Source organism: Chiloscyllium plagiosum, unplaced genomic scaffold (genome assembly GCF_037043375.1).
Source record: "Chiloscyllium plagiosum isolate Xiang-an unplaced genomic scaffold, Cpla_swu_hap1 HiC_scaffold_12, whole genome shotgun sequence".
Taxonomy (NCBI): Eukaryota; Metazoa; Chordata; class Chondrichthyes; order Orectolobiformes; family Hemiscylliidae; genus Chiloscyllium; species Chiloscyllium plagiosum.
In genome coordinates this window covers 23,667,260-23,687,802 of record NW_028270150.1, presented here as the reverse complement: position 1 = coordinate 23,687,802, position 20,543 = coordinate 23,667,260, and the positions used below count along the sequence as shown (strand labels likewise).

The following is a 20,543-nucleotide window of genomic DNA, read 5'->3' as shown; positions in this document are numbered from 1 at the left end:
GGAAAAGAATATTTACAGCAAGTGAATTTATCTGGGGTGTATTTCTTGTGTGTTGAAGAGAGATTTTATTGTGAATTTAGAAAGGGAATTAGCTAAGCGCCTGAAGGGAGAATTTATGGGGTTACACGGGAATGGTAGGAGAGACATTTATCTCCACATTCCTTGTTTTGCGATCACTTTTGAAGGAGCTGACAATAGGTTTGAGTATAATTGTCACAGATGATGGCCCTGCACTTTCACCTCAAGTAAGGTATCCCTTTCCTTTGTGCCTGAATCAATGCAAAGCTACATTGGGAGATTTGTGTATATTATAGTGGGTTGGAGAAGGAACTGATGTTGTGAGTGGGGAAGGCACTGCAGTAAAGATGAGCCAAATTTTAATTTCTTTGGATGTCACCAGATAAGAACAGGAAGCTGGCTGCTGGAGTTGGAGCTAATCTGGTAATTACAGACCAATTAATTTAACATCTGCAGTTTAGAATCTTTCATTACACCATATTTTAGGTAAATTTAGAAACAACCAGCATAAACTTCAAAAGGTTTGACTGTGCTTAATGGGCCTCATATAATTGTTTGAATTGGTGCCAGACATAGCAGATAGGGGAAAAACAATGTACCTGGACTTTAGAAAAGCCTTTGACAAGATATGACTTGGGAGAATATTAGAGAGGATTATGGAGTAATGAGTAATTTTTTTAAAATTAGCAAACTAGATTAAAAGTTAGCCGTGGACTTAAGGGAATATATTCAACTGTTGAAAATGGGTATTGGTATATCAATTGGTTCTGTTTCAGGAGCACTTCTATTCACTGTCTGTGAATGAGCTGAGTATATTCCTGGAGAATGGTATGAACATTTTTAGGTCATGGGAGAAAGGAGGTATAGTTTACTCTTTAGAACCTAAAGAACATTTGAGTAGAATATTGCAGAAATGTGCAATATCTTGGGATAAAATGTGCATAAAAAACAAAGTGCTCAGACCTCAGCAGGTCTGGCAGCATCTGTAGAGCAAAAAACCGAGTTAATGTTTTGAGTTTGATATGACGCCTTCTCAGAACTGACTTGCTGGTGTGGTAGACAAATCCTGAGAGTGGAGGCCTTTAAAATAATAAACTGTGGAATGAGTGAAGAGAAACTGTTTCTAATGGCAGAAAGGTTGATAATCAGAGGAAGCAGATTTTATCTCTGGTTCGTTTGACAAATAGGGAGATATGAGGTGATCAAAGAATTATAAAAGAAATCAAGGCATTGGTTAGACTGGAAGATAATGTATGTCAAAGAACATAAGGTAACAGGAGAATTGGATTTTGTGAGTTGACTGTATCTTAACAGATTTGGATTAGCTGAAGTTTATGAATGGTGGGAAGTTGGCAAGTGAGGTGGAGCCAGTGCTTAGAGACTAACATTTGTTAGGAAGTGCTGGAAACAATAGCTTCAATCTTCCTGATACTTCGTTGGAAAAATGTTAATTTGCTTCTGCATTAGAGATAAGCAGTGTGATAATTTTTAAACAGTAGAGGGTTCAATAGAAGTGATTGTAAGTTCGGATATTTGGGCCATCAACATGTGTATGTGTAGAACCTGATGTTTTGTTTTTGGATGATGCTGCTGAGGCTGAGCATTTGAGTGAGAATTAGGAGCCAAGGATAAGTGCTTCACAATGCCACAGATGACAGGAGCAGGAAAATAATATGGAGACAGTCAGGACTGCAGATGCTCGAAGTCAGAGGCAATAAAAAAATGGAGCTGAAAAGGCACAGCAGGTCAGGCAACATCGGCGGAGCAGGAAAATTGGCGTTTCAGATTGGGGCCCTTCATCAGGTTCCTTTGATGTGGTTGACTCAGTTGTTTTATGATTTGATTTACTGCCGAGGATTTGTCGGAGCTTAAGAGTCAGGGATATCAGTCTTGAGATTTATTGAGAGAAGGATTTATATCTCTATGTTGAGGAAATCTGTCAGCATGTTGTTGAGATCCAGCCGCTTACTGCATGGTGGCTCAGTGGTTAGCACTGCTGCCTGACGGTGCAAGGGACCTGGATTCAAATTCCGTCTTTGGTGACTGTGTGAAGTTTGACGTGCTCCTCATGTCTATGTGGGTTTCCTCCAGGTGCTCCAGTTTCCTCCCACAGTCGAAAGATGTACAGGTCAGGTCAATTGGCTGTGCTAAATTGCCCAAAGTGTTTGGTGCATTAGTTAGAGGGAAATGGGTCTGGGTGGGTTAGTGTTCGGAGGTGTGGACTTGTTGGGCCAAATGGCCTGTTTCCACACTGTAGGGAATCTAATCCAATGAATTTTGGCTTGGCCTCCCATCGATTCCTTTTATCTGTTGGTTAAGGTGATGCAGTTAATCCTGTGGCTACAGCAACATAAGAATGGAACCAACAACTTCAGTCTCACCATCGTGACAGTGGATAGACATTGAAGGAGGATTGATAGTAAACTGTGTCAAAGGTTGCAAACAGATGTAGAGCATTGCATTACCTTGACCTGAGCATGTAATTTGTGAATAAAAAACTGAAAGAACTGCAGATGCTGTAAATCAGAGACAAAAATAGAAATTGCTGGAAAAGCTCAGCAAGTCTGGCAGCATCTATGGAGAGAAATTAGAGTTAATGTTTTGAGTCGAGTGACCCTTCCTCAGAAATTTTCATTTCTTTCCACAATTGCTGCTAAACCTACTGAATTTTTCCAGCAATTTCTGTTATTGTCTCTGAAATTTATGACTTTGAGAAGAGTCGTTTCAGTATTGATGGAAGCAGTAACCTCATTGGATGGATTCAATCAAAGCATCTTGGGAAGGGGGCATGTACATTTGCCAGGTAACGCACATTTGATGACTTTGGAGAGAAAAGAGAATTGGAGATCAGGATTTTGAATCTAACCTGGGACCCCAGTCCAAAATGGACAGCGGAGTTTAAAATTAAAAATATACTTTGTGGGCTGAATGGAAGATCAGCTGACCTGCATATTGCATGAAATGATACATGAATCAAGGGTTGACACCATTTATTTTTCTTATTTCTTAAATTAACTGTTTAAAAGACTGATACTTGATAATTTGCTTAGCTGTTGAATTTTGTTGGAAAGTTGCTTTATAATATCAATAAGTGGCAGATGCTAATTAGCAGAGCTGCTAATTAAAACAGAAGCAAGTCCTCATGAATCTGTCTGTAGCTTATGTAATGGGTGACGCTTACGGACTAGTATTACCACTCCTGACATAACATTGCTTGCTTATCACCACTGCAGGACTAAGAAAATATTGAGTTTGGAACTGAAGAAAAATGCTTTGATCACCTGGGAGATTAATAATTGGGCAGAAACAAAAAAAAGCTTCACCCTGTGCAGCAAAATAAAATCCTTATTAAAGAAATCAACTGCATTTTGTACCAATCCTAACATAATCTTATTTGAATAGTTTTTGTGTTTCTGAATTGATCTAGTTTGCTGTGCAGTTAATAGTTTTAAATCTGTTTATAGAGTTGAAGCAGATACCACAGGTGAACGTTCTCATTTTTAAAAATGCAGCTTGCCATTCAGATAGCTCAAAAGGCTTACCTGTTAAGGAACTGAGCCATCCAGACTGCAATGGTTGTCAGTGTAACCTGCTCTGTGCCCATTTAACCAGTGTCAATAGACAATAACAGTACAAAGATTACCCTGGATGAGGTTGGATTCCCTCTCCTTCTCATCATTCAGGAAGTATGTGTCAACAAAACTGGTGAGTGTGGGACTGGACTCTGCTGTGATGATTTCCATGGATGAAATAGTACCCTGTTAAGCCTCGTGCTCTATGTAAAGTGAGCACATTGACAATGAACTAAATGTCTTGTGACGTCAGATTCTAAGTTGGAGGTGAAGAGAAAACATGGAAAACATTAAGCTGCATAAAACCAACAAGCCCCTCTGATGTTATGTTACTAATTCTGTGCAGGTAAAGTACTTTACATGGAGTTTATTTTTCCTTGCACCATGTAAGCTGTAAGGAAATGCAGGTTTTCGGTCTCTTGATGTTTTACCCTTGTCACACTCATTCATTTGCTGCAATGTGCATAAGTAATGAAAGATTAGACTTTCAGTTACATTGCGATGGGAAGTAGTGAGAAGAGACCCTTTGGGCTGTCAGGATAGTTTAAAACTCAGAACTCCTGTTCAATATTTGCATCAAGTCAGCTTCAGTCATGTGCTGAAGTTACTTTGCAAGAGGTTGCTGGATGCTTTGTCTTCTAAGGAATAATGGGATCACTTCCTTCCCCTTCCTTTGTCCCCATCTTGCACTCTTCCCTCAATTTCCTCCTTGACCTGAAATTAATGTGTTCTATTGAACAAGTGGGGAAGGGTTGGTGGAGTATTCGTGTGATCTCATGGGGACTGACAACCCTTTGTTACTGTGCCTCCTGTAAGTTGCCCTGTAGAAAGTTCTGAAGTTGATGAACGTTATTGTACATTTAAAAAATAAATGACTTCTGTGTAAAGAAACTAATGGGCTTAAAATTAAAAAGTTTAGTAGGCATGTCTTTGCTGCCCTCTGGTGATAGGAAAATGCAATAACCACTTTGGTATGCAGCACTCCGAAAGCTCGTGCTTCCAAATAAACGTGTTGGGCTATAACAAACCTGGTGTTGTATGATTTTTAACTTTGTCCACTTTGCTATAGATAACCTTGGAAACTGGACCTGATCAGGCAGCAAATGATGCAAACTCAGGTTGGAAAATGTTCGGTTATTTCAGGATGGGAATCTTTCAAGATAACATTTCAACATATTTGGACTTTTGTGTTTCTAGTATCTATGGACCTATATTACTTGCAATTTTCTCCTATTTTATGGGTATTGTGTTGGAAAACTGAAGAATGCAAATCTGTGCCTTCTAAATGTTTCCTTTTGCCTTTGGATACTCCATTAACTGCCTTCTCCTAAGTATATCTTATAAAAACAGTTCTGATCTTCTGTCAATGAATTAAGTCTGATTCTTGTATCCGGTAGCTTGATTGACTTGGTGGCCGAAACACATTTCCATTGGTAGTCTTTCTTGGCTTTGCTACATTTATTTTTCATATTGCTGGTTCTTTGAAATCCAGTCGTTGGGAGCTAGTGCTGTTCACAGGTATGTTGTCGGGGTAAACAGCTGTAAATGATTTTACTGACCATGATTAGATACACATTGGCTACAACCACTGTGATGCTAAAGCATTTGGTTGTCAAGATTAGATTAGATTCCTTACAGCGTGCAAACAGGCCCTTTGGCCCAACCTGTCCACACTGACCCTCCGAAGAGTAACCCACCCAGACCCATTTCCCTCTGACTAATGCACCTAACACTGTGGGCAATTCACTGACCTGCATATTTTTGGACTGAGAGGAAACCGGAGCACCTGGAGGAAAACCCACACAGACACAGGGAAAACGTGTAAACTCCACACAGACAGTCACCCGAGGCTGGAATCGAACCTGGGACCCTGGTGCTATGAGGCTGCAGTGCTAACCACTGAGCCACCATGCCACCCAATCATTACTTTAGAGGTTTTAGGCCAAGCAAGTACTTGAATATTTATTCTCTTGTCTAAAGAACCTACCGAAATCAGAAGATAAACATGTTTATGATCAAGCAAACATACTCTTTTGACACAAGATTTTCAAGTTCTGGAGAAGCCATATTCGACTCAATATGAACTGTTTCCCCTTTACTTAGATGCAGCCAGGCCTGAGTTCCTCCAGCATTTTCTGTGTTTTTTTTTCTCAGTTTTTCACTCTTGGATGTTGATCTTTCAGCTGCCATGCCCTTAGTTTCCCAAATTATTTCTGAAATCTAAATGTTTCTTTTCAAAATTTGCAACTCTTTAATTCAATTAGCCTGTCTTTGTTTTCTCATTCTTCCACAGGATGGGCTACTCTTTACAAAGAAGAAGAGAAATTGCTGGAAAGGCTCAGCAGGTCTGATAGCATCTGTGGAGAGAAATTAATTAACGTTTAGTGGCATTTCCTCAGAGCTTTTCCAGTAATTTCTGTTTTTGTTTCTGATTTACAGCATCCGCAGTTCTTTCGGTTTTTTTGGGCTACTCTTCATTCTCTTATACATATGGAATATATGCAAACATTCCCCTTCTTATGAGAGGTTCTGCAGGTGGTTCTGTTTGGCTTTTTCTTCATAATTCTAGTCCATATCTGTGGAAATTGAGTACCAGACTGAGATTCAGTGATGTAGAAGACTTGAACTTAAGCGAATCCTCAGGTGTGATTCTTTCTTGTGATAACCTGGTGGTGTAATGATGATTTGGAGATGCCGGTGTTGGACTGGGGTGTACAAAGTTAAAAATCACACAACACCAGGTTATAGTCCAACAGCAAATGCTGGAAGTAACTAGCAGATGAAGCAGCAACTGTGGGGAGAAGAGAATGCTAATATTTCAGATTGTATGCCCTTTCATAAAATTTACGTAAGCTATTTCCTCTGGGTGAATTCAAAACATTGGAGGTAACCCTTAAAACTGGAGCTGTTCTATTCAGGTGGTGGTGTCAAAAAGCATTCTTTCACCACAGGACACAGGAACAAAGCAAGCAATTCAGCCTATCAAGTCCACGACCTTACTTGATGAGATCAGGTTGAACTGATAATCTTCACTTGCACTTTCATGCCTTTTTTTGCAATGTCTAGCAGTATAAACACCGTCTGTCTCAGCTTTGAATATATTTAGCAGCCCAGTCTCAACCTTCTGTTGTAAAGAATTCTACAAATTCACTACCCTCGGAAGAAATTCTGACTCATTTCTGTTTTAAAAGAGTAATCACTTATTCTGCCTTCTGGTTCTAGACATTCCCACAAAGAGAATCGACCTTTCCACATCTACCTTGTATGATACAATGAAGTCACTTTTCATTCTTCTAGATTACAAAAAGTACAAGGTCAATCTGCTAAAGCTAAAACAGAAATTTCTGGAGAAACTCAACAGGGTTGGGTGCATTCATCCAGTGAAAGCAGACTCTGTTTTGGGTCTGACAACCCTTCCTCAAACTCCATCTGCTGAACCTGTCCTTATAAGGCAGGCCCTCTATATTTGGTATTAGTGTAGTGATCCTTCTCTGGACCGTCTCCATTGCCAGTATATCTTTGTTTTGATAAGGGGCCCAAAACTGCTGTAGTCCGACTTGTACCTTGTATAGCTTTAGTAAGATTGCCCTGTTTTTAATGTATCATTCTCTTTGAAATAACAGCCAATATTCTCTTTGCCTTCTATTATCTGCTAAACTTGTATACTAGCTTTTCTATGATTATACACAAGGACTTCCTCTGTGCTCCAGCTTTCTGCAGTCTTTCTGTATTTAAGTAATATTTAGCTCCTCTAACCTTTCTGCCAAAGTGCACAGCCTCATATTTTCTGATATTATATGGGAAAGTTTTATTTTCCCTATAGACTTAATCTGTCTATTGACTACCTGTATCATCCTCACAACTTGCCTTTACACTCATGTTTGTGACAGCTGCAAACTTAGCGGTAGTGCATTCACTTCTGTCATCATAAGTCTTTAATATGTATTCAAAGTAATTGTGGCCCCAAGACTGATTCATGTGGTGTTCCATTCTTTACAGGTTGCTATCCTGAAAATGTCCGCTTATTCCAATTCTCCATCTATTATTAGATAACTGATATTCTACCCATGCTAATATACTACCTACAAAACCATGAGCTCTTATTTTATTCATTAGTCCACCTGGTAGTAATTTATCGAACTCTTGAAAATCCAAATATGACATTCTCTACTTGCCCTTTATCTATACTGTTTGTTACCGCCATAAGAAATGCTGACAAGTTTGTTAGGCATGATTTTTCCTTTGTTTGATCATGCATATTTCCAATTGCTCTGCTATTACATCCTTTTATAATAGACACCGATGTTTTTCAATAATGGATGTTAAACTCATTGGCATATGGTGGGGGGCTAACCTGTTTGTCTCCTTCCCTTTCTAAACAAGGGTGTAATAAATGCTGATACATTGGCAAATTGATCCATCAAGAATGTTCCATGGGCTTTTATTCCCATAGTTTTTGATTCCAAAAGCTTGCAATGCTGGGATATGTTCCTTTCTCCCTGCAGAGGACAGGTCCCTGCCTATGAATATATGTAATTTCTCAGAAGCATAAATGAACCAATTACAAGCTCGAATTTTAATGTTAAGTTGGCTGTTGTTGTAATTCCTGGCACATGCTAAGGGTGTCTGCTGAAAATTTTGTTGAAGGAAGATACATGCTGCCGATGCTTTTCCCATCGCACTCATCAGGACGGACACAAGAATTCCGGATGTCACAGGGAGCAAGAATTTATGCAAAATAAGTTTTAAAAAAAATGCTCATTAATTGGCATGTTGACTGATTAAATAATTAGACATAGTTTTGATTGGTCTTGAAAAGAACTTCTTTCAAGAACTTCTTTTAAGTTCATTGAAGAAGGTTGATGCAAGTGGCTTTATTCCGAATGATAATATGCAAAGAACTGAATTTTAATGATTGCGTTAACACGTTTATACTAATAGTGTGACTGGTTGAGTAGTGGGGCTTGATTATAAGTGATTTCCTCTGGTCAAGCTTTTAACAAAGGCAAGTGTCTTTAATTAACCTGTTCGGACATGTTATGACGCATCTAGGGCAAGTGGAATTTGAACCTGGACCTTCTGGTTCTGACAGAGGGACGTCAAACTGTGTCAAAGACTCTTAAATTATTGTTTAAACAACCAGTTTAGGTATGTTATATACCTGCTGGGGCAGTTCGGAATTGATCTTGGGTCTTCATTGTCTCTATAAATGTGAACATGGGTAGGTTCCCAATTAATTTTCATTATCTGAATAAAAGTAACAACACCCAATTGTTGTATACAATTTACAATGTTGTGATAATTAAACAGGTGACAAATCTCTGCATTCATTGAGCTGTCTTTCTATATGCCAGGAGAATTTTTTAGCACTTGTTTTTAAAAGAAGCGTACAATAAAATGGTTTGCTGATGGATGGGGCAAGTTAAATGGTGTGAAATGGAATAAATAACGGCAAGACTTTATGATCAGTACTATGGCTCTATTGCAGGAAACTCTGTCTGGAGTCGTAATTTTATGCAGTAAAGAAGCCATTCAGCACCAGGGAATCACCTTGGCCATGGATGGAGTTGTTAGCCTGCAACTCAGTGCAAAGAGTGTTGGTGTATTTGAAGCTTTCTACAACTCTGTCAAGGTATGCAAGGTTGTCCCCACTTCTTTCCTCTTTAAATTAGCTAATGGTGACAATAAATTTTTGAAAAATTATATTTCTCTTGCTTGGTGTCTATTGGAATAACTGAACTAATATCGCAGCACTTAACTGGGAATGTTTACCATTTTTGGAGGAGAGCTGTACACCACTTTGCTTCTGCAATAACCTTCCAGTTTTGTGCTAGTTTGCTGTGCAATGCAAAGAACTAGATTACTAATGAGCGCAGACTTAGGGGATCACCTTCAATGTTTCCTTTCCAAGAAGAGACAACCAGCATATATTCAAAGGTCTGTTTGTTCCCCAAGTATGAAATGTGCATTATGTTTATTGTTTTACACAAAGATAAAAGAATGTGGAACATATAGAGTTCACAAAGATGTTTTACTTCTAGGATGGAGTGTGCTGTTCTGAGCTTGGATGTGTTGCAGGTTAATGAAATTTGCAATCTGTGTTCACTGCAATGGAACAGTATCACCCACCATTGGAGCTGAGTTCTGGGACTTCACCTTCTGCATTTGAACTGTGAATGTGAGATACACACATGTCTCACACTGAACCTTAGCATTTCAAGACTACTCCCCAAAACATTACAAACTTTGTGGCTTAACTTGTTTTGAAGTTTCAGCACTGACTTTTGCTCTTTCCCCAGCCGATCCAGCTCATCAGCAATAGCATAGAGGTAACCAAGGCGGGAAAGCTTCCAAGTGGCCGGACAGAAATTCCTTTTGAATTCCCACTGAAGGTTAAAGGCAGTAAAGTTATGTATGAGACATACCATGGAGTCTTTGTAAATATTCAGGTAAGTGACAGCAGTGTGTATTAGGTTTAGATCGTGTTCAATTAATTATTACAGTGTCATCATTTTTGCTGTAACTTAATTGGGGCTGGACTTGGATGAGTCAGAAGCGAGAATTTTCTTGTCTGACTTTTATAATGTTCCATTCCCCTTTGAGTCCACCAGAAGCTGCAATCTTTAGGAATAACTGGAACATTTATTGGAATATAAGGGATTATATTAGATTTACTATCCATTAAGCATCTTGTCTAAATTTGCTTTCTGTTAACCTCAGCCTCCTATGATTTACAAGTGGTGCACTTTAGCTTACTGGTATTTTAAACTCTGAAATGTTGAGATTTAGGGGAATAAAAGCAAGCTGAAAGGTTCTCTTCCAAAAAAAATTGAGAATAAAGAATAAATGCTTCTAACAAAATGCAGTAAGCCATCGCAAGATATGAGCTGCTGTGATATGAGATGCAGTAATAGATCAGCATAATACAGCTTTAAGTAAAGTGGTGGTCAGAAGTTCAGAAGTGGTCTTCGACTCTAGCTACTTGTAAATATAAAGCAATCATTGCATTTATAATGTGCCTTCGATGACATTTGAATGTGCCAAACCCTGTCACATTTGAAGTACCTGAAATGAAATAAATTTAAAGTGTTAAAAGGGAAGGAAAAGTTGCTGACTCTACATTTTATTGGCATAACTCAGAAAATTGTGTACAAATTTATTTTCATAACTTTTGAAAGCTTAAAATGGCTGACTCTTGCTGTTTTCTTCAGATTTTTTTGCTCTTTGGCATCTAACTGCGCACTTGGTTGATGCAAATTTTCACTCTTGTTTGTAGTAACTGCGCAGTCTGCTCGTTCTGAGCCTTACTGCTGTTTTCTTTCTCCATATTGCCACACTCCTCCTTTCTCACTCTCTTCCTCTTTTGTCATCCTAATCATCATCTCTTTATGCTCCTTGTCCCTCACTAACCTTGCAGCCCATTTTCCTTTCCCGGCCTCCTCACCATTCTTCTCCCAATACCACTACCCTCCCTGCAGCTCATCACCTGCCTCTTTTGCTGCTGCTACCCTCCTTGTCCTTTCACCCCAGTACCTTGTGTGCTCCAATTTGCTTTCCCATTGCAAACGCAATCAAATTCAAAACTAATTAAATGCAATAAGAATGAAGGGTCAGGTGGTGTGTTGTTTCTGCATAGTGTGGGAGCAGGTGGATCCCGCTGTGGTTCCCAGTGACCTTGTTTGTAGTAGATGTTGGTTGCTGGAAGAACTCTGGCTCAAGGTTGATGAGCTGGAGTCCGAGCTCCAAACACTGCGATACATCAGGAAGGGGAGGAGTTACCTGGATATTGTGTTTCAGGAGACAGTCTTAGACTAAATAACTTGAATTTGGCTAATGGTCAGGGACAGAAGGGTGTGGCAGTGCGTGAGGCAGGGAGAGGGATCCAGGAGGTACAGTTGCAGGAGCCTCAGCCCCTGTCCTTGTCCAACAAGTTCAAGAGTTTTGTTCCCTGTATGGACAGGAATGGGGACTGCAGAGAGGATGAGCTGGCTGACTGCAACACTATGGTACAGGGAGTCATTCAAGTGGGGGTGGGAGGGGAGAAGAGAAATATTGTCGTAATTAGGGATAATATAGTTAGAGGCATAGACACTGTTCTTTGTGACCAGGATCGAGAGTCCCAAAGGTTGTGTTGACTGCCTGGTGCTCTGTTTTGGGATTTCTCATCTAGGCTGCAGAGGAACTTCGAGTACAAGAGTAAAGATTCAGTAGTCTTGGTCCATGTAGGTACCAACGACGTAAATAAAACTAGGGCAGAGGTTCTGCTAAGGGAGCATGAACAACTTGGAGCTAAATTTAGAAAGCCAAATCAAAAAGGTAATCTCAGGATCGCTACCTGAGCCACAAGCTAATTGGCACAGAGTCAATAAGATTAAGCAGGTAAATGCATGGTGCAAAGATTTATGTGGGAGAAATGGGTTCGAATTTATGGCACATTGGCACCAGTACTGGGGAAGAAGGGAACTGTTCCGATGGAGCAGTCTTCATCTGAACTGTGCTGACACCAGATCCTAGCGAATCACATAATTAGGGCTATTGGCAGGGCTTTAAACTAAATGTGTGTTGGGGGGGGGTGTGGGGTAGGATGGGATATGATTGGATGATTTAGTTATTGGGGAAATTAGAAAACTTTAATGCAAGAAGGAGGTAAGAGTGTAGAATTCAAGAGGGCTTCTTAAAATCTCCAGCAAAACACAAATAGGATAGTGTTTGGAAAGGGTTAGCAATCCAACTTCAAGCACACTTGACAAACGAATGACCACGAGAAGAGGAATGGTTAATACAGGACTGAAGATGTTCTATCTGAATCCACACAGTATAAGGAATAAGGTAAAAGCTTGTGGCGCAGGTTAAAATTGGCAAATATGACATGGTCGAGTGTGTGGTGCTGGAAAAGCACAGCAGGTCAGGCAGCATCCGAGGAACAGGAGAATCGATGTTTCGGGCATAAGCCCTTCATCAGGAATGAGGCTTGTGGGTTGAGGGGCTGAGTGGTAAATGGGAGGGAGTTGGGGCCTTGTAGAGAAAGGAGGAGAACTTCTTCAAGGTAGGCATCCACTCCTCCTCCCATTTACCTCTCAGCTCCCCAGCCCATAAGCCTCATTCCTGATGACGGGCTTATGCCTGAAATGTTGATTCTCCTGCTTCTGGGATGCTGCATGACCTGTGCTTTTCCAGCACCACACTCTCGATTCTGATCTCCAGTATCTGCAGTCCTCACTTTCTCCAAGGTATGACATTGTGGGCATCATGGAGATGCGGCTGCAAGGGGTTCAGGATTGGTAGCTGAATATTTAAGGATATGCATTCTATCGAAAATACAGAGGGGTGGGTTTGCCTTATTAGTAAGAAACAAATTAGGGTCAGATTGTGTAGAATCTGGGTGGGTAGAATTGAGGAATCGCTCAATAGTTGGAGTTATATACAGGCCTTCAAACAGTAGTCAGGAGCTGGGACTCAAGATACACTAGGATATAGAAAAGATGTGCAGGAAAGGAAAAGTTACAGTGAACATGGAGTTCAATCTGCAGGTGGACTGGAAAAATCAGATTGCTGGTGGATTGCAAGAAAACAAATTTAAGAAATGTCGGTATGATGGCTTTTTGGAGCAGCTTGTGGTGGAGTCCCACTAAGGAACAGGCAATACTGGCTTTAGCGTTGTGCAGTGAGGCAGACTTGATAAGGGATCTTAAGGTGAAGGAACTGTTTGGAGGCATTGATCATAATATGATTGAATTTACCCTGCAATTTAAGAGGGAGGAGATAGAGGTAATGATATTACAGCTGAATAAAGGCAACTACAGAGGCATGAGGGAGGAGCTGGGTAGAATTGACAGGGAGAGGAGCCGAGCAGGAAAAACAGTGGAACAGCAATAGCGGGAGTTTCTGGGAGTAATTCAGGAGCCACAGCAGAGATTCATCTTAAGGAAAAAGAAACATGGTACAGGGAGGATGAGGCAACCCTGGCTGACTAGGGAGGTCAGGGATAGCATAAAAGCAAAGAGAAAGCTTATAATTTGGTGTAGGGTAGTGGGAAACCAGAGGGTTGGGAAGCTTACAAAGACCAGCAGAGGGCAATTATTAAATATGAGGGTAAGCTAGCCAGTAATATAAAGGAAGACTCTAAGAGTTTCTTTAGATATATAAATGGTAAAACAGAGGCAAAAGTGAACATTGGACCATGGGAAAATGACGCTGGAGAGATAGTAATGTGGAACAAGTAAATGGCTGAGGAATGGAATAATTTAGTCTTCACAGTAGAAGACGCGAGTAATATCTCTATTCAAGAGAGTGAGGGGGCAGAGCTGAGTATGGTGGCCACCACCAAGGAGAAGGTGCTAGAAAAACTGAATGGTCTGAAGATGGATAAATCCCCTGTGTAACATCCCAGAGTTCTAATGGAGGTAGCTGAAGAGATAGTGGAAGCATTAGTGGTGATATTTCAGGAATCACTAGAAACAGGGAGGGTCCCAGAGGACTGGAAAATTACTAATGTGCCACCCCTATTTAAAAAGATTATAAGGCAAAAGACAAAAAATTACAGACCTATTAGCTAATCTTGGTCATGAGTAAGATCCTGGAATCCATTGTGAAGGATAAGATTTCCGAATCCTTGGAAGTGTATTGTAAAATAGGCCAAAGTCAGCATGGTTTCATCAAGGGGAGGTCAAGTCTGACAAATCTGCTAGAACTCTTTGAAGAAGTAACGAGTAGGTTAGACCAAGGAGAGCCAATGGTTGTTACCTACCTGGACTTCAAGAAGGCCTTTGACAAGTTGCCGCATGGGAGGCTACTGAGTAAGATAAGGTCCCATGGTGTTAGAGACAAGTTGCTAGCATGGACAGGAGCTTGGCTGTCTGACAGAAAGCAGAGGGTGGGGATAAAAGGGCCTTTCTCAGTGACAAGTGGTGTTCCGCAAGGCTGTGTTGGGACCACACCTCTTCACTTTATACATTAATGATCTAGATGAAGGAACTGAGGGTATTCTGGCCAAGTTTGCAGATGGTACAAAGATAGGTAGAGGGACAAGTAACATTGAGGAGGGGGGATGCTGGAGAAGTATTTGGACAGGTTAGGAGAGTGGGCAAAGAAGTGGCAAATGGAGTGCAACATGGGAAAGTGTGAGACCATACACTTTGATAAGAAGAATAGAGGCATAGACTATTTTCTAAATGGGGAGAAAATTCAGAAGTCTGAAGTGCAAAGAGACTTGGGAGTTCTTGTCCAAGATTCTTTCAAGGTAATCTTGCAGGTTGAGTCAGGAAGGCAAATGAAATGAAGGCATTTATTTTGAAAGGACTTGAATATAAAAGCTTTTGAGGCTCTCTGAGGCTCTGGTCAGGTCACGTTTGGAGTATTGTGTGCAGTTTTGGGCCCCATATCTCAGGAAGATGTACTGGCTCTGGATAATGTTCAGAGGACTTTCATGAGAATGGTCCCAGGAATGAAAGGCTTAACGTATGAGGAACATTTGAAGACTCTGGGTTTATACTCCGAGTTTAGAAGGATGAGGGGGGATCTAATTGAAACATACAGAACACTGAATGGCCTGGACACAGTGGACGTTGGGAAGATGTTTCCATTGTTCGGAGAGACTAGGACCCGAGGGCACAGCCTTATAGTAAAGGGAAGACTTTTTAGAATTGAGATAAGGAGAAACTTCTTCAGCCTGAGAGTGGTGAATCTTTGGAATCCATTGCACAGAAGGCTGTGGAGGCCAGGTCATTATGTACATTGAAGACAGATAGGTTCTTGAGTATCAAGTATTACTGATAGAATGATTGAACGGCAGAAAAAACTTGATGGGCTAAATGGCCTAATTTCTGTTCCTATGTCTTATGTTCACTCCTTGCCCCTATCAACCTGATTCTTGAACACACTACTGGAATGCTTCCAGCAGCTATTAAGTTTTTTTTAAAGTCCAGTGGCTGCTCCAGGGAGAGAGGGAAAGAAAGTATTCAGTTCCAACATGTGATTCCATTGTGGAATCACCTTACTGAGTTTAATATGTGGGGAGCTAACTGTATTCAGATACTTTTATTTCTGTCCTGAGATACAGTGCTGAATATAGGGTAATCTTGAGCTGTATAAGCCAAAATGTGCATTGCTTCTAGTTTACAATAATAATTGCAGTATGAAGTTTCTTCGTCTTTTTAATCATTGGAAATGAATTATTCCCCTCCCACCAAAAGCAAGGTGAAGTGGCTTACCAGATTTGAAACAAATGTGTGTTCAGTTCGTTCTTAAATTTATGGATCCAGTTTACACATTTAGATCCGGAAAAGGCCATTTGGTCCATCTAGCCTGTTCTACCAATTAATAAGATTATGGCTGATTTGCTTTTTGCTTCAACTCTACTTTCATGTCTTCCATCATACCTCTGACTCACTTGTCAAGCAATTTATCTGTACAAACTATGAGTTAGGAGCAGTAACAGTTCATTCAGATTATCAAACCTGCTCCATCATTTGATTAGGTCATGACAGATCACATTGTGGCCTCAATATCATGTGCAATTTTATTGAGCTTGTATTATTTACTGTATTTATACCAGCTGGAACTAAGTGATGCAGCAGCACTGCTGTTTTTATTTTGACAAACTATGTGAAAGTGCCTTGCTTTTATTCCCAAATCTTTTAATAATGTCTTAATTTGGAATGAAACATGGTATTTTCAAGAAGCAACTTGTCTATTCTTTCAAAGCTGTGTTACTTGCTGTTTGAGCTTTGTTTATCTTTTTGTTTTGTTGTATTTGTCTCATCTGATGGTGCACATTTTGTTCATGTTGCAGTGAGGTTAACTTGCATTGTTCTAAGTTGACTTTTCAGTAGAATACTAAGTTTATATTAAAAAAAACTTTGAAGTTATGACTATGCTTCAGATGAAATGTTCGATTTGTTAAATCTTGGTGCTGAACCATGATTAAAATAGGCATTAAGGAACATGAATAATATGGATTATTGGTCGAGGTGACTCCCAGCTGGAGATGAATTTTTTAGCTTGGTTATAAGGTCAATTATCCAAAACTGAAGGTCAGCAGCAAGTGATGAAACCTATATTTCAGATTTCTGATTACTGATTATCAAAGATTTGGTATTCTCTGTTGTAGTGTCGTTTGAGGTCAAGCTATGGCAAATAAGCTTCTGTCATCTAAGGTATCAATAGCTAGAATTCTGTAACCTTGGATTCCTGGAATGCCATTTATCCATGCTTGACACCAAAATTGGAGATGTAGTGGACAGCAAAGAGGGTTACCTCAGATTACAACAGGATTTTGACCAGATGGGCCAATGGGCTGAGAAGTGGCAGATGGAGTTTAATTCAGATAAATGCGAGGTGCTGCATTTTGGGAAAGCAAATCTTAGCAGGACTTATACACTTAATGGTAAGGTCCTACGGAGTGTTGCTGAACAAAGAGACCTTGGAGTACAGGTTCATAGCTCCTTGAAAGTGGAGTCGCAGGTAGATGGGATACTGAAGAAGGCATTTGATATGCTTTCCTTTATTGGTCAGAGTGTTGAGTATAGGGATTGGGAGGTCATGATGTGGCTGTACAGGACATTGGTTAGGCCACTGTTGGAATATTGCTTGCAATTCTGGTCTCCTTCCTATCGGATAGATGTTGTGAAACTTGAAAGGGTTCAGAAAAGATTTACAAGGATGTTGCCAGGGTTGGAGGATTTGAGCTATAGGGAGAGGCTGAACAGGCTGGGGCTGTTTTCCCTGGAGCATTGGAGGCTGAGGGTTGACCTTATAGAGGTTTACAAAATTATGAGGGGCATGGATGGGGTAAATAGGCCAAGTCTTTTCCCTGGGGAGTCCAGAACTAGAGGGCATAGGTTTAGGGTGAGAGACTTACGGGCCAACTTTTTCACACACGGTGGTACGTGTATGGAATGAGTTGCCAGAGGAAGTGGTGGAGGCTGGTACATTGCAAAATTTAAAAGGCATTTGGATGGGTATATGAATAGGAAAAGTTTGGAGGGATATGGGCTGGGTGCTGGCAGGTGGGACTAGATTGGTTTGAGATATCTGGTCAGCATGGACAGGTTGGACCAAAGGGTCTGTTTCCATGCTGTACATCTCTGTGACTCTATGACTGTTGTAGATCTGGAATTTATTGTAATTACAGTGCGCTCTGTGATTGACCATTTTGCCCTCTTCCAGTACACCCTCCGTTGTGATGTCCGTCGACCACTGCTTGCCAAAGACTTGACCAAGAGCTGTGAGTTCATTGTACATTCACTGGTAAGTGCAGACTAACTTTTTGAAATCAAGATTTGGAAGATGTGTTTAGTTCTGACCTTTAGTTAATCTCCCGAGGGCTCACTGGAAGTTACTGTTGAAGCCAGCAGTTGGATATGTGAAGGACAAAGATGATAAATTGGTTTGATGTAAATGGAAATTGGGGAGAAAGCTGTGTCAGAACTTAAGAGTGGGAAATTGATGCTCAGAAGTTAAAGCTGGGCCTCCGTAGGGACAAAGGTGGTGTGAAAATGATATGACTGAAAATTTAAAAGTGTAAAAAATTAAACAAGAGACGTTGAAGTTATGAACCTGTTTAGACATTAATGTTGACAGACTACAGAATTGTGCTGAGGGGCCACGGTTGTGGAAGGTCATTTTTATTTTGTCTAGTTTATAATAACTCAGGACACATGACTAGAAAGGAATATCACTTATTGTTGAACATCAAAATAGACCCACTTCTTTGGTGTACATAGGCTCGTCCCAGCCTGGGACAGAGTTCTGCAGACCCATCCCTGGGTCTGTTTTATTTATATATTTTTTTAACATGTTAACATGACCGGCACTAGCTTTCAATTTCAGATTTTTAATCAACCTATCCAGCGATGTCATGAATAATATTATTCTGGAGCAGGTGAGACTTGAACCCAGGTCCCTTGGCCCAGAGGTAGGGACACTGCTATTGTGCCACTCGTGCCCCTGGATGTGCTTTATACTTTTTAATTGACTTCAAATTTATCATTTGACATAGTAAGATTTGAAACAAGGTCTCCAGAACATTAACTTGGTCACTAGGTTAATAATCTAGTAATAATGCTTGCCTGCATTATCTAGCAATCAGCTTTGCCTGGATCAGTTTTATGGAAGCTGAAACTTTATTGCTGGAACAGCACAGCAGGTCAGACAGCATCTAGGGAAAAGGAGATTCGACGTTTCGGGCACATGCCCTTCCTCAGGAATGAGCAGAGAGTGTTCAGCAGGAGAAGATAAAAGGTAGGGAGGAGGGACTTGGAGGAGGGGCGTTGGAAATGTGATAGGTGGAAAGAGGTCAAGGTGAGGGTGATAGGTCGGAGTAGGGTGGAGGCGGAGAGGTCAAGAAGAAGACTGCAGGTCAGGAAGGCGGTGCCGGGCTGGAGGGATTCGGCTGAGACAAGTTGGGGGGAGGGGGGATGAAGAAACTGGTGAAGTCCAAGTTCATCCCCTGTGGTTGGAGGGTTCCCAGTCGGAAGATAGGAACCCAGTCCCTATCTTCCGACTGGGAACCCTCCAACCACAGGGGATGTATCTTCCGACTGGGAACCCTCCAACCACAGGGGATGAACTTGGACTTCACCAGTTTCTTCATCCCCCCCTCCCCCCAACTTGTCTCAGCCGAATCCCTCCAGCCCGGCACCGCCTTCCTGACCTGCAGTCTTCTTCTTGACCTCTCCGCCTCCACCCTACTCCGACCTATCACCCTCACCTTGACCTCTTTCCACCTATCACATTTCCAACGCCCCTCCTCCAAGTCCCTCCTCCCTACCTTTTATCTTCTCCTGCTGAACACTCTCTGCTCATTCCTGAGGAAGGGCATGTGCCCGAAACGTCGAATCTCCTTTTCCCTAGATGCTGTCTGACCTGCTGTGCTGTTCCAGCAATAAAGTTTCAGCTTTGATCTCCAGCGTCTGCAGACCTCACTTTCTCCTCAGTTTTATGGAACTTAGGCAACCTGTTCAGATTTATTTCGACACATTTCCAGAACAGGTGGGACTCGTACGAAGGTTTCCTGGCTCACTTGGTCTGATTTATAACATTTTCTGATCAACCTTCTCATGGATGGCATTATACACCTCAGGAGTAGGTGGGACTTTAACCCAGGCCTCTGGCTCCAGGGATAGGAAGACTACCGTTGTGCCACAAGAGCTCCAGTAATCATATTTTTTCTTTTTGTTTTTATTTAACCTATTTCTCTATTTAACCTGTTCAGAGGTGTTCTTACACACCTCTGGAGCAGGTGAAACTTGAACTTGGGCTTCCTAACTCAAAAGTAGGAACATTACTGCCGTAGCACAAGAACCCATTTATTGAGTCTGTTTTTTTTCTTTTCATTTCGGGAACTATTTTCCTACCACTAAATTGCTGTGACTTTTTTTTGTTTTTAACTATCAACCATCTGTGTAGCCAATTAGAAAATCACATGCAAAGCCCATTATGGACAATGTGAATCATTGGACCTGATTTAGGTATTTTAATTAACCTGTTCAGCGATGTTATTACGCACTTGTGGAGCAGGTGGGACTTGAACCCAAGTCTCTTAGCTCAATCGGCTTTATAATGGGCCTCGTTGACTTCCAGATGGGCACGCTGTTGCTAGTTACCCAGGTACTTCATATTCAGTGAGCTTCAAAGGAAGTTTAATCAGTGATTGGCCACGGATGTTATTGGGGTCACCATACCAGTAAAGATATCTTCTGCATTATGTGCCCATTTTGCTCAGTGTGCACTCCAGGTATGGAGCCTCATTTGTTAGGACAGCATGTTGAGAAATAAATAGAAAAGAGCAGGGGCCTGAAGCTTTCTCAACTTGCCATCCCAACAGATGTGCTATTGTTGGGAACTTGTGACTTTCTAGTATTTGTGTAAAATTCCATCCATTTCCAAGTTGTGAAATATGTATATAATGAAGGTAGGCTACTGAAATGTAGAGGAGCAATGAAGTTTGAAGTG

The 20,543-nt window shown here is 41.0% G+C and overlaps 1 protein-coding gene across 2 annotated transcripts in view; it reads left to right on the top strand.

Annotated features, from left to right (window-relative positions):
• Window positions 1-20,543, top strand: part of vps26c (VPS26 endosomal protein sorting factor C) — a 51,466-nt gene that overhangs the window by 13,925 nt on the left and 16,998 nt on the right. For both annotated transcript variants that reach the window (XM_043701352.2, XM_087992506.1), the window contains 3 exons: window positions 9,079-9,222; window positions 9,890-10,039; window positions 17,757-17,837. In XM_043701352.2, coding sequence (XP_043557287.2) covers window positions 9,079-9,222; window positions 9,890-10,039; window positions 17,757-17,837 — 375 coding nt within the window. The remainder of the gene's footprint in view (window positions 1-9,078; window positions 9,223-9,889; window positions 10,040-17,756; window positions 17,838-20,543) is intronic.